The sequence below is a fragment of the Anomaloglossus baeobatrachus genome, chromosome 8, assembly GCF_048569485.1.
Source record: "Anomaloglossus baeobatrachus isolate aAnoBae1 chromosome 8, aAnoBae1.hap1, whole genome shotgun sequence".
Taxonomy (NCBI): domain Eukaryota; kingdom Metazoa; phylum Chordata; class Amphibia; order Anura; family Aromobatidae; genus Anomaloglossus; species Anomaloglossus baeobatrachus.
Window position 1 is genome coordinate 113,506,778 of NC_134360.1, and position 18,723 is coordinate 113,525,500.

The 18,723-nt window shown below is 47.4% G+C and overlaps 1 protein-coding gene across 7 annotated transcripts in view; it reads left to right on the plus strand.

Moving 5' to 3' along the window:
- PDE4DIP (phosphodiesterase 4D interacting protein) overlaps window positions 1–18,723 on the plus strand; it is a 1,984,767-nt gene that overhangs the window by 722,388 nt on the left and 1,243,656 nt on the right. For all 7 annotated transcript variants that reach the window (XM_075321961.1, XM_075321954.1, XM_075321957.1 and 4 more), the window contains one exon: window positions 6,837–7,040. In XM_075321961.1, the coding sequence (XP_075178076.1) occupies window positions 6,837–7,040 (204 nt within the window). The remainder of the gene's footprint in view (window positions 1–6,836; window positions 7,041–18,723) is intronic.

Sequence of the window (18,723 nt, forward strand, 5' to 3'; positions counted from 1 at the left end):
TTAAATTGTGAAAAGTTTATTCAGCAGAGGGTCATTTATTATTCAACCCCTCAAACCACCAGAATTCTGTTTGGTTCCCCTAAAGTATTAAGAAGTATTTCAGGCACAAAGAACAATGAGCTTCACATGTTTGGATTAATTATCTCTTTTTCCAGCCTTTTCTGACTAATTAAGACCCTCCCCAAACTTGTGAACAGCACTCATACTTGGTCAACATGGGAAAGATAAAGGAGCATTCCAAGGCCATCAGAGACAAGATCGTGGAGGGTCACAAGGCTGGCAAGGGGTACAAAACCCTTTCCAAGGAGTTGGGCCTACCTGTCTCCACTGTTGGAGCATCATCCGGAAGTGGAAGGCTTATGGAACTACTGTTAGCCTTCCATGGCCTGGACAGCCTTTGAAAGTTTCCACCCGTGCCGAGGCCAGGCTTGTCCGAAGAGTCAAGGCTAACCCAAGGACAGCAAGGAAGGAGCTCCAGGAAGATATCATGGCAGTGGGGACATTGGTTTCAGTCAATACCATAAGTAACGTACTCCACCGCAATGGTCTCCGTTCCAGACGAGCCCTTTACTTTCAAAGCGTCATGTCAAGGCTCGTCCACAGTTTGCTCATGATTACTTGGAGGACTCTGAGACAGACTGGTTCAAGGTTCTCTGGTCTGATGAGACCAAGATCGAGATCTTTGGTGCCAACCACACACGTGATGTTTGGAGACTGGATGGCACTGCATACGACCCCAAGAATACCATCCCTACAGTCAAGCATGGTGGTGGCAGCATCATGCTGTGGGGCTGTTTCTCAGCCAAGGGGCCTGGCCATCTGGTCCGCATCCATGGGAAGATGGATAGCACGGCCTACCTGGAGATTTTGGCCAAGAACCTCTGCTCCTCCATCAAGGATCTTAAGATGGGTCGTCATTTCATCTTCCAACAAGACAACGACCCAAAGCACACAGCCAAGAAAACCAAGGCCTGGTTCAAGAGGGAAAAAATCAAGGTGTTGCAGTGGCCTAGTCAGTCTCCTGACCTTAACCCAATTGAAAACTTGTGGAAGGAGCTCAAGATTAAAGTCCACATGAGACACCCAAAGAACCTAGATAACTTGGAGAAGATCTGCATGGAGGAGTGGGCCAAGATAACTCCAGAGACCTGTGCCGGCCTGATCAGGTCTTATAAAAGACGATTATTAGCTGTAATTGCAAACAAGGGTTATTCCACAAAATATTAAACCTAGGGGTTGAATAATAATTGACCCACACTTTTATGTTGAAAATTTATTAAAATTTAACTGAGCAACATAACTTGTTGGTTTGTAAGATTTATGCATCTGTTAATAAATCCTGCTCTTGTTTGAAGTTTGCAGGCTCTAACTTATTTGCATCTTATCAAACCTGCTAAATCTGCAGGGGGTTGAATACTACTTGTAGGCACTGTAGTTCCTCGTTCCTGCGGCAGCACACATCGCTATGTGTGACACCGCAGGAACGAGGAACCGCACCTTACCTGCAGTCGCCGGCAATGAGGAAGGAAGGAGGTGGGCGGGATGTTACGTCCCGCTCATCTATGCCCCTCCACTTCTATTGGGCGGCGGTTCAGTGACGCTGCTGTGACGTCGCTGTGACGCTGAACGAACCACCCCCTTAGAAACGAGGCGGTTCGCAGGTCACAGCGACGTCGCAGAGCAGGTATGTGCATGTGATGCTGCCGTAGCGATAATGTTCGCTACGGCAGCGATCACCACATATCGGCCGTACGACGGGGGCGGGTGCTATCGCACTCGACATCGCCAGCAAATGCTATCAATGTCGCAGCGTGTAAAGCGGCCCTAACAGAAAAATCAGAGCAGTTATAAATGGGTTTAAAGCACCACTCCAGCATTATTTTTTTCAGCAATGGAGTGGCACTTTAAAGCGGGGTTTACACGCTGCGACATCGCTAGCATCGGCTAGCGATGTCGAGCGCGATAGCACCCGCCCCGTCGCACGTGCGATATTGTGTGATCGCTGCCGTAGTGAACATTATCGCTATGGCAGCATCACACGCACATACCTGCTCTGCGACATCGCTCTGGCTGGCGTACCGCCTCCTTTCTAAAGGGGGCGGTTCGTTCGGCGTCACAGCGACGTCACACGGCAGGCGTCCACTAGAAGCGGAGGGGAGGAATGAGTGGGATGTAACATCCCACCCACCTACTTCCTACCACATTGCCGGTGGAGGCAGGTAAGGAGATGTTCGTCGCTCCTGCGGTGTCACACAGCGATGTTTCCTGCCGCAGGAACAAGGAACAACATCGTTAATAAACAGAAAACGATTTTTTGTTTCAGGACGACCTCTCCGCGACAAACGGTTTTGTCCACTTTTGCGATCGTTTAAGGTCACACATAAGTGTCACACACTACGATATCGTTAAAGAAGCCGGATGTGCGTCACAAACACCGTGACCCCGACGATAATTCATTAACGATATCGTAGCGTGTAAAGCCCGCTTTAGGCCTAAGACACAGGGCATGAAAATCTCTGCGAGTGGAATGCGATAAAACATCGCATTCCACTTGGACCAATATTAGCCTGTGTGTCAGCACCCATGAGCGATTATTTTCTCGGCCCCAACGGGACCGAGAAAACAATTGCAGCATGCTGCGATTGTAATGCGAGACTCATTCTCTCGCACCCATTGAAGTCTATGGGGTGAGAGAAAGATCGCACTGCACTCGCGGTACACCGTTGTACCGCGAGTGCAGTGCGAGAATGACAGTACTCGGCAACGGAGGAGAGAGGGAGATAAATCCCTGCTTCCCCTCCTCCATGCTGGCCCGCCCTCCTCAGCGCTGGCCCACCCCCCCTGAGTGTCGGCCGGTCCCCCGCAGCTGAGGTCCGATCGCATGATCGGACCTCAGTCGCAGTGACACTCACATGACACTCTGCTCCTGCTGTGCTGCCAGCGTGAGCCGAGTGTCATGCGAGGATCGCATTAGTCCCCATGTGGCCCCGGCCTAAATGTAACCCCTAAGCCTCCTGTCCCTAGTATTATAATCACCCTCCGGCGTTTTCAAGCTTTTTCGCTTTGCTCCATTCCTGTAGCACCATCTTGTGCTTGTAACTTCTGACTGATCAAAAGTCAGAAGTTATGTCACCAGGTTTCAATACAAGTCTATGAGAACCACAACAAGGCCAAAATGAGGCTCTTATTGAGTTGTATTGAGGTGTAACCTTTGGTGCACTCCATGAAACACTGGAGCTTCCGACAGGTCACAAATTTCCAGAGCCCGACGAGCAGCAGTGGTAACAGAAGACGGAAGTAGGTGAGTATGGGACAGGGAGCAGATTTACAGCAGCACTCCAGCGGGGAAAAAACACCCCAAAACTCTGGGGTGGTTCCGTAAATGGTCTATAAAATCATATAATCTTGGAAATCAGTTGTTGTCCAAAATACCCAAGTCTTTATGCACATATCTTCACAATATCACATAAGCTTTCATGTGTAAAATGTATACCGCTTGCATGTTTTTCACCGGACTTTTGTCCTTTGCCCTAAATGTAAATCAAAAATGTGTTGTGAAGAGGCTCTAACGTGACTAGTTTGACGGAAAGATAAAAACGTTGTAGGTTTCAGACGGTGAGAATGAAAGACCAATTAAAATTGCCCAATCATAAAGGCTAAAGGCTGCTTTACACGTTACAATTTATCGTGTGATCGCATTTGCGATCGCATCTACCCCCATTGTTTGTGCGGCACGGGCAATTTGTTGCCCGTGTCGCACAATGTTGTAACCCCCCATCACACGTACTTACCTTCCAAACGACCTCGCTGTGGGCGGCGAACATCTTCTTCCTGAAGGGGGAGGGTCGTTCGGCATCACCGTGACGTCACACAGTGGCCGGCCAATCGAAGCGGAGGGGTGGAGATGAGCGGGACGTAAACATCCCGCCCACCTCCTTTATTGCCAGCGGGTCTCAGGTAAGCTGCAGTTCATCGTTCCCGGGGTGTCACACGGAGCGATGTGTGCTGCCTCGGGAACAATGAACAACCCGGACGTTAGATTTTTAGAAAATGAGCGACGTGTAAACGATCAACGATAAGGTGAGTATTTTTGCACGATCACAGTCGCACGTAGCTGTCAGACGCTACGATATATCAAACGATGCCGGATGTGCGTCACTTACGACGTGACCCCGACGACATATTGTTAGATATATCGTAGCGTGTAAAGCCCGGTTAAGGCCGGCGTCACACTCTATGATATATCGGGCGATATGTCGTCGGGGTCATGGATTCCGTGACGCACATCCAGCATCGTTAGACATATCGTAGAGTGACAGCTACGAACGACTGTGAACGAGCAAAAATACTCACCTTATCTTTTCTCGTTCATTTTCAAATGTCAAAATGTCGGTCCTCCTTCTGTGCTCTGGTTGTTCATCGTTCCTGAGGCAGCACACATCGCTCCGTGTGACACCCCGGGAATGACGAACACAGCTTACCTGCGTCCCGCCGGCAATGCGGAAGGAAGAAGGTGGGCGGGATGTTACGTCCCGCTCATCTCCGCCCGTCTGCTTCTATAGGCTGGCCGCTGTGTGACGTCGCTGTGACACCGAACGTCCCTCCCCCTTCAGGAAGTGGATGTTCGCCGCCCACAGCGACATCGTCCGGGAGGTAAGTACGTGTGACAGGGGTTACCGACTTTGTGCAACACGGGCAATAAATTACCTGTGACGCACAAACGATGGGGGCAGGTGCGATCACACATACGATCGCACGATAAATCGACGCGTGTAACGGGGCCTTAAACCTGGCTGCAGATTTAGAGTATGGAAATGGCTACAAATGCACATCCAAGCCCAAACATAGCTGTTGAGTTTGTGGCAGGTAAAAGGATTAAAGGGCTTTTTTTTTTTTAGGATGTACCTTAAAACTAACATGCAAGTAATTGCTAACAAATGCAACTACTTACCTTTTGTATGTAGCACTGGCACAGAGCGGTTATTGACCACTCCTGCCGGCGATTCAGCTGCTCCATGTCAACATAGCAGCTCTTCTTCTTCCAAGTTGCTCTGCCGACAGGGCGTGACTGCTGACGTCATGCTGATTGTTAGGTAGCAGGAAGTGAGCTGTTAATCAATATAAGGCTATGTGCGCACTTACCGGATTTTGCCGCGGATTTTTTGCGGTGTTGCTGCATGTTTCGCTGCAGAAAATGTTCATAACATCTCTGCAGTGAATCACCAGAAAAACCTATGGGCAAAAAAAATCCTGTGCGCACTAGGCGGAATTTGACAGCTGCATGTTTTGCTGCGGGATTCCCGCAGCAAAAACAATTGCATGTCAATTCTTTTCCGCATGTCGCTGCGGGATTTCACTCCATTGACTGCAATGTTAATCGTGAAATCCCGCAGGGAATAACGCAGGAAGCAAATTCTGTGCGGTTCACTGCGTTTTCCTGCGTTATTCCCTGCGGTATTTCGCGGTTTACCTCCGGTAATGTACATCGCCTGTCTGCGGTTTTGCAGGGAAGTGATGTCATTACAGGAAGAGGAAGCAAAGCAGAGCGTAAACACACAGATCACACACACACAGACATCACAGACATAGATCACAGACACAGACACATAGAACACACATAGAAAGAAAACGGAAATATAGAAAACAAAGAATGTGGGCTCCGCTGCATATTTACCTTCCAGCCGAGGTAAGCACACAGCGGCGGCCCGGTATTCTCAGGCTGGGGAGGGAGAGGGGCAGGGTTAATGTCCCCCGCCTCACTCCCCCTCCCACAGCCGAGAATATCAGCCGCAGCTGTCCTGGGACTGTCGCATCCATTATGAGGCAGCACCGGCGTGTCCTCGGCTCTTCCTGCCGCCGTGTAGCAGTGGCAGCAGGGTAATACAAGGGGTTAATGGTGGTGGATCACCGCCATTAACTCCAGGCTTGATCATGGCAGCGTCTATGTGACAGCTGACATGATCAACCCGTAAGTAAAGTGAATAAAACACAGACACCGAAAAATCCTTTATTTTAAATAAAACAAACAAGCCTCGTTCACCATTTTATTAACCCCTCCCGCACCAAAGCTCCGGCGTAATCCACAGCTCCGACGTCCTGCGCTCCTTACATCCAGCCGCGACTGACACAGACACAGCGCTGAATGAATGCAGCAGACAGCAGAGGTAATTACCGGTCATTTCCCACGGCTGGTAATGTGAACTCACTGCCGACCGTGGGAAATGTAGCGATCTGTCCTCTATCTATCTATCTATCTATCTATCTATCTATCTATCTATCCCTCTATCTATTCTTCTGTCTATCTATCTACTATCTCAGAATTAAATGACTTTTTTTTTTTTTCAATGTGCTTTATTGCATTGAATGCAATAAAGCACATCCCAACCCGCACGCGGCAATACCGCGAACAATACCGCGGTGAAACTGCAGCAAACCGCGGCAAACCGCATGCGGTTTTCGGGTGCGGTTTGCCGCGTTTTTTTACCACGGGTGCGGTAATCTTTGAGAGCATGCGGAATTTTCTCAAGAAAATTCCATTTCCCAGTGCGCACATAGCCTAACATGGACAGTCATGCCCCGTTGACAGAGCAGAAAGAAGCCATCGCTCTGTCAACAGAAGCCTCTGAATTGCCGGTAGGAGCAATTTGTGACCGCTCTGTGACAGCAGAAAACAGCGCTGTGCACAACAAGCAGGTTGTAACTATCTGCCTTTTAGTTCTTAGGCACAGTGTAAGAAAAAAAAAAGTCCCAGCCCACCCCTTAAATTGTATTCCTGGAGTAAGTAGAGATACTGTATAAATTCTATCCCTATAGACTGTATTGTTATGTTTTCCTAGACATTTCCAGCAATGCCAAGCCAGCTCCAGTTTTTAGACCTCCAGAACACATTATTCTCTACCCAGATGGAACTGCAGAAAAAGCAAATGGCTCTCCGACAAAAGGAACGTCAACTAACTGAGATTAAAAGATCTCAGAGGCTACTGGAAGTTGATATACTAGAAGGACAGCAACAGAAAGAAGCTACATGGAAACATAATCAGGTACTGCCTTATTGGCTTATTCTTATCTTTCTGTACAATGTGAATTCAGGTCACAGTGTCGGTTGTATGCACTTATAAGGGAGACGTCTGACAGTCGCATACCAGCCAGATGTAAAACTAAAGAACACTATGTAGGCTCTGTATTATAAAAGGAGGGCCCTTGGAAATGTTTAAGTATACTACAGGAGGTTTCTCAGTATATAAGCTCAGCTCAGATCTACTGCATGGAATTATATCTACTGCAACAGCAGGTATCCCTAGAACTATTTGTAGTGTATCATAAAATGTCTTTATCTGGATGTTATTACTATATTGCCAATGTACTCCAGTATTTATAACAATTGTGAGGTTGCACCCCGCAACCTGTGGGTTCCACTCGCTTGCAGCGGTGCGAGGTAGCTTCAGCAACACAGGTACACAGTCTCTTTATAACATTTCAGCAGTTTATTTAAAACACTCTCAGCATAAACTGCTCTTAAACATAAACAATCCACGTACTGTGGGCTTCCAGTCCATTACAAGTCCATAGTGGAAGTTTAGCAATTTTCCCCACTCTCTGGCTCCTGCCAGTGTACACCTCTAGCCGAGGTTCCTTCCCAGCACCCAGGGCCCTCTGCAGACGCCTGTCTGTTTCTCTTCCAGGAGAGGTTCGGCCCTGCAGCCACAGTCCCAACCAGCCTGGCTGCAGTCACTTTCCAGTCTCAACCCAGACTGAATTCCTCCAGTGCACAACCTCCATGTCCACTACACTCTCTGACAGTCTAGAGCTAGTCTCCCCTAGACTTCTCTAGACACTCTGCAGCACACACACACTGACTTTGTTAAAGGGAACCTGACTCTTATATGCAGAACCAAGCCTTTGTGGAACTACAAGTCCCATAGCAACCTCTTCAGTTTAATATCGCAGGGACATTCTCCACTGCGACACATAGCAACCATTTACCACATTGGTGGTCGATACCTCACATATCCCCCCCTCTGTTCAAACTCATAGGGTTGAACACTTGATACCCTACAGGGGCCCCAAGACAGGGCATCAGTGTCACCTTGCCCTACCAGTCAAGAGGGCCCTCTTTGACAACCTTGAGTTTCAGCTCTCGACATACCATCTCTCACCAAACCCTTCACAGGGAACCCACTTCTCAGACACATTCCCCGGTCAGACCTATCTCTCCATGACCATCTCCAACGGTCAGTGTGGTAGTGAGACACTCTTTTAGTCATAATTACCATGCGGCCTGACCCTGCACTATCCAGTCCTGAGGTCCTGCCATAACTAGACCCTATGCATTCTCTGTTTCCAGAACTATAATGGGCTCTTCTTCTAGGACATCTTCGTCCGTTACTCTGATTGTTCACTTTCCCCATACCATCTTTGGCTAGAGACACGTCCCAAGCTCCATTCTTTCCTTTGGACATTATCTTAAAGGGCTTAGAGCCTTCAGAGTCGGTGCTATAGCCCGATGTATAATTAGGCCTTCTATAACCTTGGCTCCTTTTACTACAGGACCTGCTTCCTTTGCCATCTGAAGCAACACAGTCACCAGGTGGACCGCACTTCTTCTTTGGGCCCTGGCCCGAAAGCCGTCACGACCTCACACTAACTTGACACAGTTTCTCCGCAATCTTCTGTCTTTCAAGACTCAATTGCTTTAGTTCTTCCAGGTATTCCAGGCGGTATTCTAGGAGAATTCCTACATTTTCAACACACTACTTTGTTCCCATAATGACACATGGAACTATACGACCTCACAGGGTATCCTGGCTTCATTATAAATATCAAGTCTTACTCTCGTCTTAAGGGGGCTTTACACGCTACGATATCACAAGCGATATCGCTAGTGAGCGTGCCCGCATACACGCCCCCGTCATTTGTGTGTCACAGACAAATCGCTGCCCGTGGTGCACAATATCGCTATCACCCGTCACACATACTTACCTTCCCTAGCGACGTCACTGTGGGCGGTGAACAACCTCTTTGTTAACGGGGAGGTTCTTGTGACGTCACACAGCGGCCGACCAATAGAAGCGGAGGGGTGGAGACCAGCTGCATTATCGACACGCTCACCTCGTTGCCAGAGGACGCAGGTAAGCTGCTGTTCGTCATTCCCGGGGTGTCACACGTAGCGATGTGTGCTGAATCAGGAACGACGAACAACCTACATCCACAACAACCAACGAGATTTTGAAAATGAACGACGTGTCAAGGATCAACGATAAGGTGAGTATTTTTGATCGTTAACACTCGCTTGGAGCTGTTACACGCAACGACGTCGCTAACGACGCCGGATGTGCGTCACGAATTCCGTGACCCTGACGACATATCGTTAGATATGTCGTTGCGTGTAACTGGGCCTTTACTCTCGTCACACCGGACGTATCAGCCATCTCCTGCATGACTCTTCCATTTCTGCCAATCAGCTTCTTGACAAGTTCTCTGGGCACTTGTGTGACTTCTTCCACAAACTTCAACAGCCTTCTAGCTGTCTTCACTGCTTCTGCAGTTTTCCCATAGATTCAGAATGTTCCACTGTGTTCTTCTACTTCAACAGCTGTAATACCTGGAACCTTCCTGGCTTGCTGAATGTTACTTCTCAGCGCTCTTATTGCAAGCCCAATTAATGGTTTCTTCACAACCACCACTTCCTGAAATGCTGCGTCACAACCACCACTTCCTGAAATGCTGCGGTGAGCTGCTTCATATGCTCCAATAGTCTGGTGTCTTCTTCCATCTTTGTAGAGATGAACCACTTCGTGCAAAGACACTGTAGGTGCATGCCACTCAGGATAGCCACTCGCTTCTTTGTGACATCACTTACAGAGCACACCACCAACCGACAAGACTCTGGGGCAAAGTACACTTTTTATAGGCTCCTACGGCCGTCTTGAAATTTTCATGTACCGCCTCACTGGCACAGGCATCTCCCAAGTCTTCTGGCACATCTACCATGCACATAAAAGACTAAATGGGTTCCTTTACCTTCAGTGACATTAACCCCTTCACCCCCGGCCACTAAAACACCCTAATGACCGGGCCATTTTTTTGCAATTCTGACGAGTGTCACTTTGACAAGTTATAACTCTGGAACGCTTCAACGGATCCTGGCGATTCTAAATTGTTTTTTCGTGACGTATTGTACTTCATGTCAGTGGTAAATTTAGGCCGATATTTTTTGCTTTTATTTGTGAAAATTTAGGAAATTTTGCGAAAATTATGAAAATTTCGCAATTTTCAAACTTTGAAAATGTATGCCCATAAATCTGAGAGATAGGTCACACAAAATAGTTAATAAATAAACTTTCCCACTTGTCTACTTTCCATCAGTGCAATTTTCGAAACAAAATTTTTTTTCGTTAGGAAGTTAGAAGGGGTCAAAGTTCATCAGCAATTTCTCATTTTTCCAACAAAATTTACAAAAGAATTTTTTTTAGGGACCACATCACATTTGAAGTGACTTTGAGAGGCCTAGGTGACAGAAAATACCCAAAAGAGACCCCATTCTAAAAACTGCACCCCTCACACTGCTCAAAACCTCATCCAAGAAGATTATTAACCCTTTAGGTGCTTCATAGGAACCAAAGCAATGTGGAAGGAAAAAATGAAAATTTTACTTTTTAACACAAAAATGTTACTTTAGCCATAAAATTTTCATTTTTACAAGGGAGAAAAGAGAAAGTGCACCCTACAATTTATTGTGCATTTTCTCCTGAGTACGCTGATACCCCATATGTGGTAAAAATCAATTGTTTGGGCGCATGGCAGAGCTCGAAAGGGAAGGAGCGCCATTTGAATTTTTGAACGCAAAATTAGCTGCACTCATTAGTGGACGCCATGTCGGGTTTGAAGACGCCCTGAGGTGCCTAAACAATGGAGCTCCCCCACAAGTGACCCCATTTTGGAAACTAGAGCTCTCAAATAATTTTTCTAGATGTTTGGTGAGCACTTTGAACACCTGGGGGCTTCACAGAACTTTATATCGTTGAGCCGTGAAAAGAAGATTTTTTTTTTTTACCACAAAACTGTTGCTTCAACTAGGTAGCTTTTTTTTTCACAAGGGTATCAGGAAAAAATGCACCATAAAATGTATTGTACATTTTCTCCTGAGTACGCAGATACCTCATATGTGATGGAAATCAAATGTTTGGACACACGGCATGGCTCAGAAGGCAAGGAGCGCCATTTGAATTTTTGAGTGCAAAATTAGCTGCACTCATTAGCGGACGCCATGTCGGGTTTGAAGAACCCCTGAGGTGCCTAAACAAGGGAGCTCCCCCACAAGTGACCCCATTTTGGAAACTAGAGCCCTCAAATAATTTTTCTAGATGTTTGATGTGCACTTTGAACCCCTGGGGGCTTCACAGAAGTTGTTGAGCCGTGAAAAGAAGAAACATTTTTTTTACCACAAAACGGTTGCTTCAACTAGGTAGCTTTTTTTTCACAAGGGTATCAGGAAAAAATTCACCATGAAATTTATAGTGCATTTTTTCCAGAGTATGGCGATACCTCATATGTGGTGGAAAGTAATTGTTTGGGTGCATGGCGGGACTCAGAAGAGAAGGAACGCCATTTGACAGCAAAATTGGTTGGAATCATTAGCGGACGCCATGTCACGTTTGGAGACCCCCTATGGTGCCTAAACAGTGGAGCTCCCCCACATGTGACCCCATTTTGGAAACTAGACCCCTCAAGGAGTTTATCTAGATGTTTAGCGAGCCCCAAGGGGCTCCACAGAAGTTGATAATGTTGAGCCAGGAATACAATTTTTTTTTTTTTTCACCACAAAACTGTCATTTGAACCAGGTAGCTTTTTTTTCCACAAGGGTATCAGGAAAAATTGCACCATAAAATGTATTGTGCAATTTCTCCTGAGTACGCAGATACCTCATATGTGGTGGAAAGTAATTGTTTGGGCTCATGGCGGGGCTCAGAAGAGAAGGATCGCCATTTGACAGCAAAATTGGTTGGAATCATTAGTGGACGCTATGTCACGTTTGGAGACCCCCTATGGTGCCTAAACAGTGGAGCTCCCCCACAAATTACCCCATTTTGGAACTAGACCCCCTCAAGGAATTTATGTAGATGTTTAGTGAGCCCCTTGTATCCCCAGGGGCTCCACAGAAGTTGATAAAGTTGAACCGTGAAAATTATTATTTTTTTTTTAACCACAAATTTTTTGCATCAATCAGGTAGTTTTTTTTTTTTTACAACGGTATCAGGAAAAACTACGCCATAAAACGTATTGTGCAATTTTTCCTGAGTACGTAGATACCTCATATGTGGTGGAAAGTAATTGTTTGGGCGCATGGCAGGGCTCAGAAGAGAAGGAACGCCATTTGACTTTTCAAACGCACAGATGTGGTGCACTGATCGGCCGCTGCAGGACGCACGGACGGATGCGATACAAAAAGTGTCAGGGATACGGAAAAAAAGTCACGCCAAAAATTCAGCAGGGATGCAGATACGTTATCTGCATCCCTGATCAGCGCTCGGCGGGACGCACGGACGGATGAGGTGTAAAAATGGACAGGGGATACAGAAAAAAAAAAAAAGTTATACTCACAGTACCCAGAGGATCACTGACCAGAAGAGCTGCAGGAGGAACAGATGGCAGAGAGATGGACAGCTTTACAGGAGCAGCAGGCAGGACGTTGGGCAGATCAGCAGAATGCCCAGGAAGGACCCAGCGATGGAGGCAGATGTGATCGGGCCAGTTAAGACCTCGGACGCCCCGGTGAAGACAAGTAAGAGAGCAGAGGGGGAGAGCAGAGGGGGAGGGGGGGGAGAGCAGAGGGGGAGGGGGGGAGAGCAGAGGGGGAGACCGGAGAGGGAGCTGCAGAATAGAGATAATGGGGGAGGCAGTCAGATCGCGGGGGGAGCAGATCGGGATGTCGGGGGGGGCAGATTGCAGGGGGGGGGCAGATCGCAGGGGGGCACGGGCAGGGGCCATCACGGGAGTGCGCAGGGAGCACCACGGGAGCGCGCACGGGCTGCAAGGTGAGCACAGTACTCACGTGCAGCAGGAGCGGTGACCTCAGCTACGGCGGCGGCGGCGGCAGCAGCAGCGGTGGCGTGGTACCACAAGTACCAGCCACTGCACGCTGCAGACATGTTGGGGGAGGGCTCGCAGGCCAGCACAGGCCTGGGGAGGGCGGCCACCGGCAGATCAGACCGCCCCACTGCACACTGATTGGAGCGATTGCGCGTCATAGCACGATCGCTCCAATCAGTGCTGCAGGGGCTGGGGGCGACATTTTAGAGCTCCGGCTATGATTTTTTGAAGCTGCTAGAGCAGATCATAGCCGGATCTCACAGTATCGCAGTAATTCTGGCATTATTTTTGCCGAAATTACTGCGAACGATGTGGTTGGCGGTTCAGATTTGAACAGCCAATCACATCGATCGTCGATAGGGGGTGGCGATGCCACCCTCCCTGGGGTTAAGCAAAGGTCCCCTGCTGTAAGAAACAGCAGGGGACATCATTTGAAAGCCGTTGCTATGGCCATGGCAATCAAATGAAGTTTAGGCCGTAAAATTACGTCCCTGGTCGTTAAGTCACGTTAAAATAGGACGTAATTTTACTGCCCGTGGTCATGAAGGGGTTAAACTGTTCCTTTGGTCTCTTGCATACATCTTTATTCTTCACCAAGGGCTCCACCTCTCGAGTTACACACTCCTCAGGTTCAACTCCAGCCACAGATCCTTTGGGTTTCTCTTTGCTTTTGGTCTGCAGTGTCTCCTTCTGAGTTGAGTCAATCTCTATGTTTTCCATCTTGGTCTTACCAGCTGGGTCAGTCAAGCTCTCAGCTCCGGATGAGACCTCTTGTCCAGAGTTCACCTCCCCAGAGGCTCTTTCCACTTCAACACCAGCTCTTTCTTGGGTCCTCACTGCATTACCTTCAACATTCTCTTGAGGCTCTGCAGTGTCACCTTCAGCCATTTCTTCTTTTCCTGCCAGGGTGTCACACCCTTCAGCGTGGGTACCCTTTTAGAGTTTTGCTGCTGTTTTCATGGTCCATCATTCCAGCACTGGATGGACCACCAGTCTGCTCACCATGTTCTTCATGGTTTTTCTCTTCATCACCACTCTCTAGGATGTCCATGTAAAAAGAGACAGAAGGCACTCACCAAATATGCAGTAAAAAAAGCTATTTTATTCGACCATCAGGTCAGGGGGAAAGGCGTGAGGGAGGTTCCCACCTCCCTCACGCCTTTTCCCCTGACCTGATGGTCGAATAAAATAGCTTTTTTTACTGCATATTTGGTGAGTGCCTTCTGTCTCTTTTTACATGGACATCCTAGAGAGTGGTGATGAAGAGAAAAACCATGAAGAACATGGTGAGCAGACTGGTGGTCCATCCAGTGTTTATTGAACTAAAATGTATGGTATTTTGGTTTGTCTGATTTTTCTTCTATCATTGCATTCTGGATGTTTTGTTTGTTTTTAAACACTGGTTTTAAATTTACTAATTGGCACTGCAAATCAGGTGTGTCCTGAATGTGCTTAAGAGTAGTACACTCTTGTCAGTTTGTATGGACTCGTGGAAGCGTCGGTTGTAAAGACGCGAAACGGCCGTCGTCCGACAGATTGTGTGTTCCCACACACAATCCGTTGGACGACGGCCGTTTCGCATCTTTACAACCGACGCTTCCACGAGTCCATACAAACTGACAAGAGTGTACTACTCTTAAGCACATTCAGGACACACCTGATGTGCAGTGCCAATTAGTAAATTTAAAACCAGTGTTTAAAAACAAACAAAACATACAGAATGCAATGATAGAAGAAAAATCAGACAAACCAAAATACCATACATTTTAGTTCAATACATTTATCTGTAATATCCATATATATATTAGATATATATAACATCCAATATAGCACTTAAATACATTTTGTACATTATTTTTGCCAAGTGGAGCCACAAAACAGAGTAATTGAGACCTTTTACGCTGGAAAAAAATCAAAAACTCTTTTTTTTTTTTTCCCCCTTTGATTATAGTATGAGAGAGAATTTTTTCTGCCAGGAAAAATTTGGACAGTGACACAATTTTCGTGAGTTGTGCTCTGCATGCCACCACATTGGATTTGAAATGAAACCTCTACAACAGAATTCAAGTGCAGATTGTAACGTTTAATTTGAAGGTTTGAACAAAAATATCTGATAGAAATTGTAGGAATTGTACACATTTCTTTAAAAACACTCCACATTTTAGGAGGTCAAAAGTAATTGGACAAATAAACCAAACCCAAACAAAATATTTTTATTTTCAATATTTTGTTGCGAATCCTTTGGAGGCAATCACTGCCTTAAGTCTGGAACCCATGGACATCACCAAACGCTGGGTTTCCTCCTTCTTAATGCTTTGCCAGGCCTTTACAGCCGCAGCCTTCAGGTCTTGCTTGTTTGTGGGTCTTTCCGTCTTAAGTCTGGATTTGAGCAAGTGAAATGCATGCTCAATTGGGTTAAGATCTGGTGATTAACTTGGCCATTGCAGAATGTTCCACTTTTTTGCACTCATGAACTCCTGGGTAGCTTTGGCTGTATGCTTGGGGTCATTGTCCATCTGCACTATGAAGCGCCGTCCGATCAACTTTGCGGCATTTGGCTGAATCTGGGCTGAAAGTATATCCCGGTACACTTCAGAATTCATCCGGCTACTCTTGTCTGCTGTTATGTCATCAATAAACACAAGTGACCCAGTGCCATTGAAAGCCATGCATGCCCATGCCATCACGTTGCCTCCACCATGTTTTACAGAGGATGTGGTGTGCCTTGGATCATGTGCCGTTCCCTTTCTTCTCCAAACCTTTTTCTTCCCATCATTCTGGTACAGGTTGATCTTTGTCTCATCTGTCCATAGAATACTTTTCCAGAACTGAGCTGGTTTCATGAGGTGTTTTTCAGCAAATTTAACTCTGGCCTTTCTATTTTTGGAATTGATGAATGGTTTGCATCTAGATGTGAACCCTTTGTATTTACTTTCATGGAGTCTTCTCTTTACTGTTACTTAAGCAAGCATTGCTGACCTTAGGGAGATCAACATATCCACTGCGGAGACACCATCACGTGTTTCTCAACGCAGTGATTCTAGAGCATTGCCCCCTGGGAAGTATGCAAATAAGAAAGCCGCGGAGACACCATCACGTGTTTCTCAACGCTGGCAGGAAACTAGCCAGGTCTTTCACCGGGAAGGAACAACCACAGGAAGGGCAGTCTCCAGTCAAGGAGACCACCTATACCAAACATGGTATCCATCCACAGACAGCCGTTTCGGGGTATTTGCCCCTCATCAGTGTGGAGTAGGAATCTGGCTAGTGGGGGCAATGCCTAGTAAAAGACTACTTAAGCAAGCATTGTTGACCTTAGGGAGATCAACATATCCACTGCGGAGACACCATCACGTGTTTCTCAACGCAGTGATTCTAGAGCATTGCCCCCTGGGAAGTATGCAAATAAGAAAGCCGTGGAGACACCATCACGTGTTTCTCAACGCTGGCAGGAAACTAGCCAGGTCTTTCACCGGGAAGGAACAACCACGGGAAGGGCAGTCTCCAGTCAAGGAGACCACCTATACCAAACATGGTATCCATCCACAGACAGCCGTTTCGGGGTATTTGCCCCTCATCAGTGTGGAGTAGGAATCTGGCTAGTGGGGGCAATGCCTAGTAAAAGACTACTTAAGCAAGCATTGTTGACCTTAGGGAGATCAACATATCCACTGCGGAGACACCATCACGTGTTTCTCAACGCAGTGATTCTAGAGCATTGCCCCCTGGGAAGTATGCAAATAAGAAAGCCGCGGAGACACCATCACGTGTTTCTCAACGCTGGCAGGAAACTAGCCAGGTCTTTCACCGGGAAGGAACAACCACGGGAAGGGCAGTCTCCAGTCAAGGAGACCACCTATACCAAACATGGTATCCATCCACAGACAGCCGTTTCGGGGTATTTGCCCCTCATCAGTGTGGAGTAGGAATCTGGCTAGTGGGGGCAATGCCTAGTAAAAGACTACTTAAGCAAGCATTGTTGACCTTAGGGAGATCAACATATCCACTGCGGAGACACCATCACGTGTTTCTCAACGCAGTGATTCTAGAGCATTGCCCCCTGGGAAGTATGCAAATAAGAAAGCCGCGGAGACACCATCACGTGTTTCTCAACGCTGGCAGGAAACTAGCCAGGTCTTTCACCGGGAAGGAACAACCACGGGAAGGGCAGTCTCCAGTCAAGGAGACCACCTATACCAAACATGGTATCCATCCACAGACAGCCGTTTCGGGGTATTTGCCCCTCATCAGTGTGGAGTAGGAATCTGGCTAGTGGGGGCAATGCCTAGTAAAAGACTACTTAAGCAAGCATTGTTGACCTTAGGGAGATCAACATATCCACTGCGGAGACACCATGACGTGTTTCTCAACGCAGTGATTCTAGAGCAATGTCCCCTGGGAAGTCAAGGGGACCACCTATGCCAAAATATCCCGAAACAGCTGTCTGTGGATGGATACCATGTTTGGCATAGGTGGTCTCCTTGACTGGAGACTGCCCTTCCCGTGGTTGTTCCTTCCCGGTGAAAGACCTGGCTAGTTTCCTGCCAGCGTTGAGAAACACGTGATGGTGTCTTCGCGGCTTTCTTATTTGCATACTTCCCAGGGGGCAATGCTCTAGAATCACTGCGTTGAGAAACACGTGATGGTGTCTCCGCAGTGGATATGTTGATCTCCCTAAGGTCAACAATGCTTGCTTAAGTAGTCTTTTACTAGGCATTGCCCCCACTAGCCAGATTCCTACTCCACACTGATGAGGGGCAAATACCCCGAAACGGCTGTCTGTGGATGGATACCATGTTTGGTATAGGTGGTCTCCTTGACTGGAGACTGCCCTTCCCGTGGTTGTTCCTTCCCGGTGAAAGACCTGGCTAGTTTCCTGCCAGCGTTGAGAAACACGTGATGGTGTCTCCGCGGCTTTCTTATTTGCATACTTCCCAGGGGGCAATGCTCTAGAATCACTGCGTTGAGAAACACGTGATGGTGTCTCCGCAGTGGATATGTTGATCTCCCTAAGGTCAACAATGCTTGCTTAAGTAGTCTTTTACTAGGCATTGCCCCACTAGCCAGATTCCTACTCCACACTGATGAGGGGCAAATACCCCGAAACGGCTGTCTGTGGATGGATACCATGTTTGGTATAGGTGGTCTCCTTGACTGGAGACTGCCCTTCCCGTGGTTGTTCCTTCCCGGTGAAAGACCTGGCTAGTTTCCTGCCAGCGTTGAGAAACACGTGATGGTGTCTCCGCGGCTTTCTTATTTGCATACTTCCCAGGGGGCAATGCTCTAGAATCACTGCGTTGAGAAACACGTGATGGTGTCTCCGCAGTGGATATGTTGATCTCCCTAAGGTCAACAATGCTTGCTTAAGTAGTCTTTTACTAGGCATTGCCCCCACTAGCCAGATTCCTACTCCACACTGATGAGGGGCAAATACCCCGAAACGGCTGTCTGTGGATGGATACCATGTTTGGTATAGGTGGTCTCCTTGACTGGAGACTGCCCTTCTCGTGGTTGTTCCTTCCCGGTGAAAGACCTGGCTAGTTTCCTGCCAGCGTTGAGAAACACGTGATGGTGTCTCCGCGGCTTTCTTATTTTCTCTTTACTGTTGACTTAGAGACAGATACACCTACTTC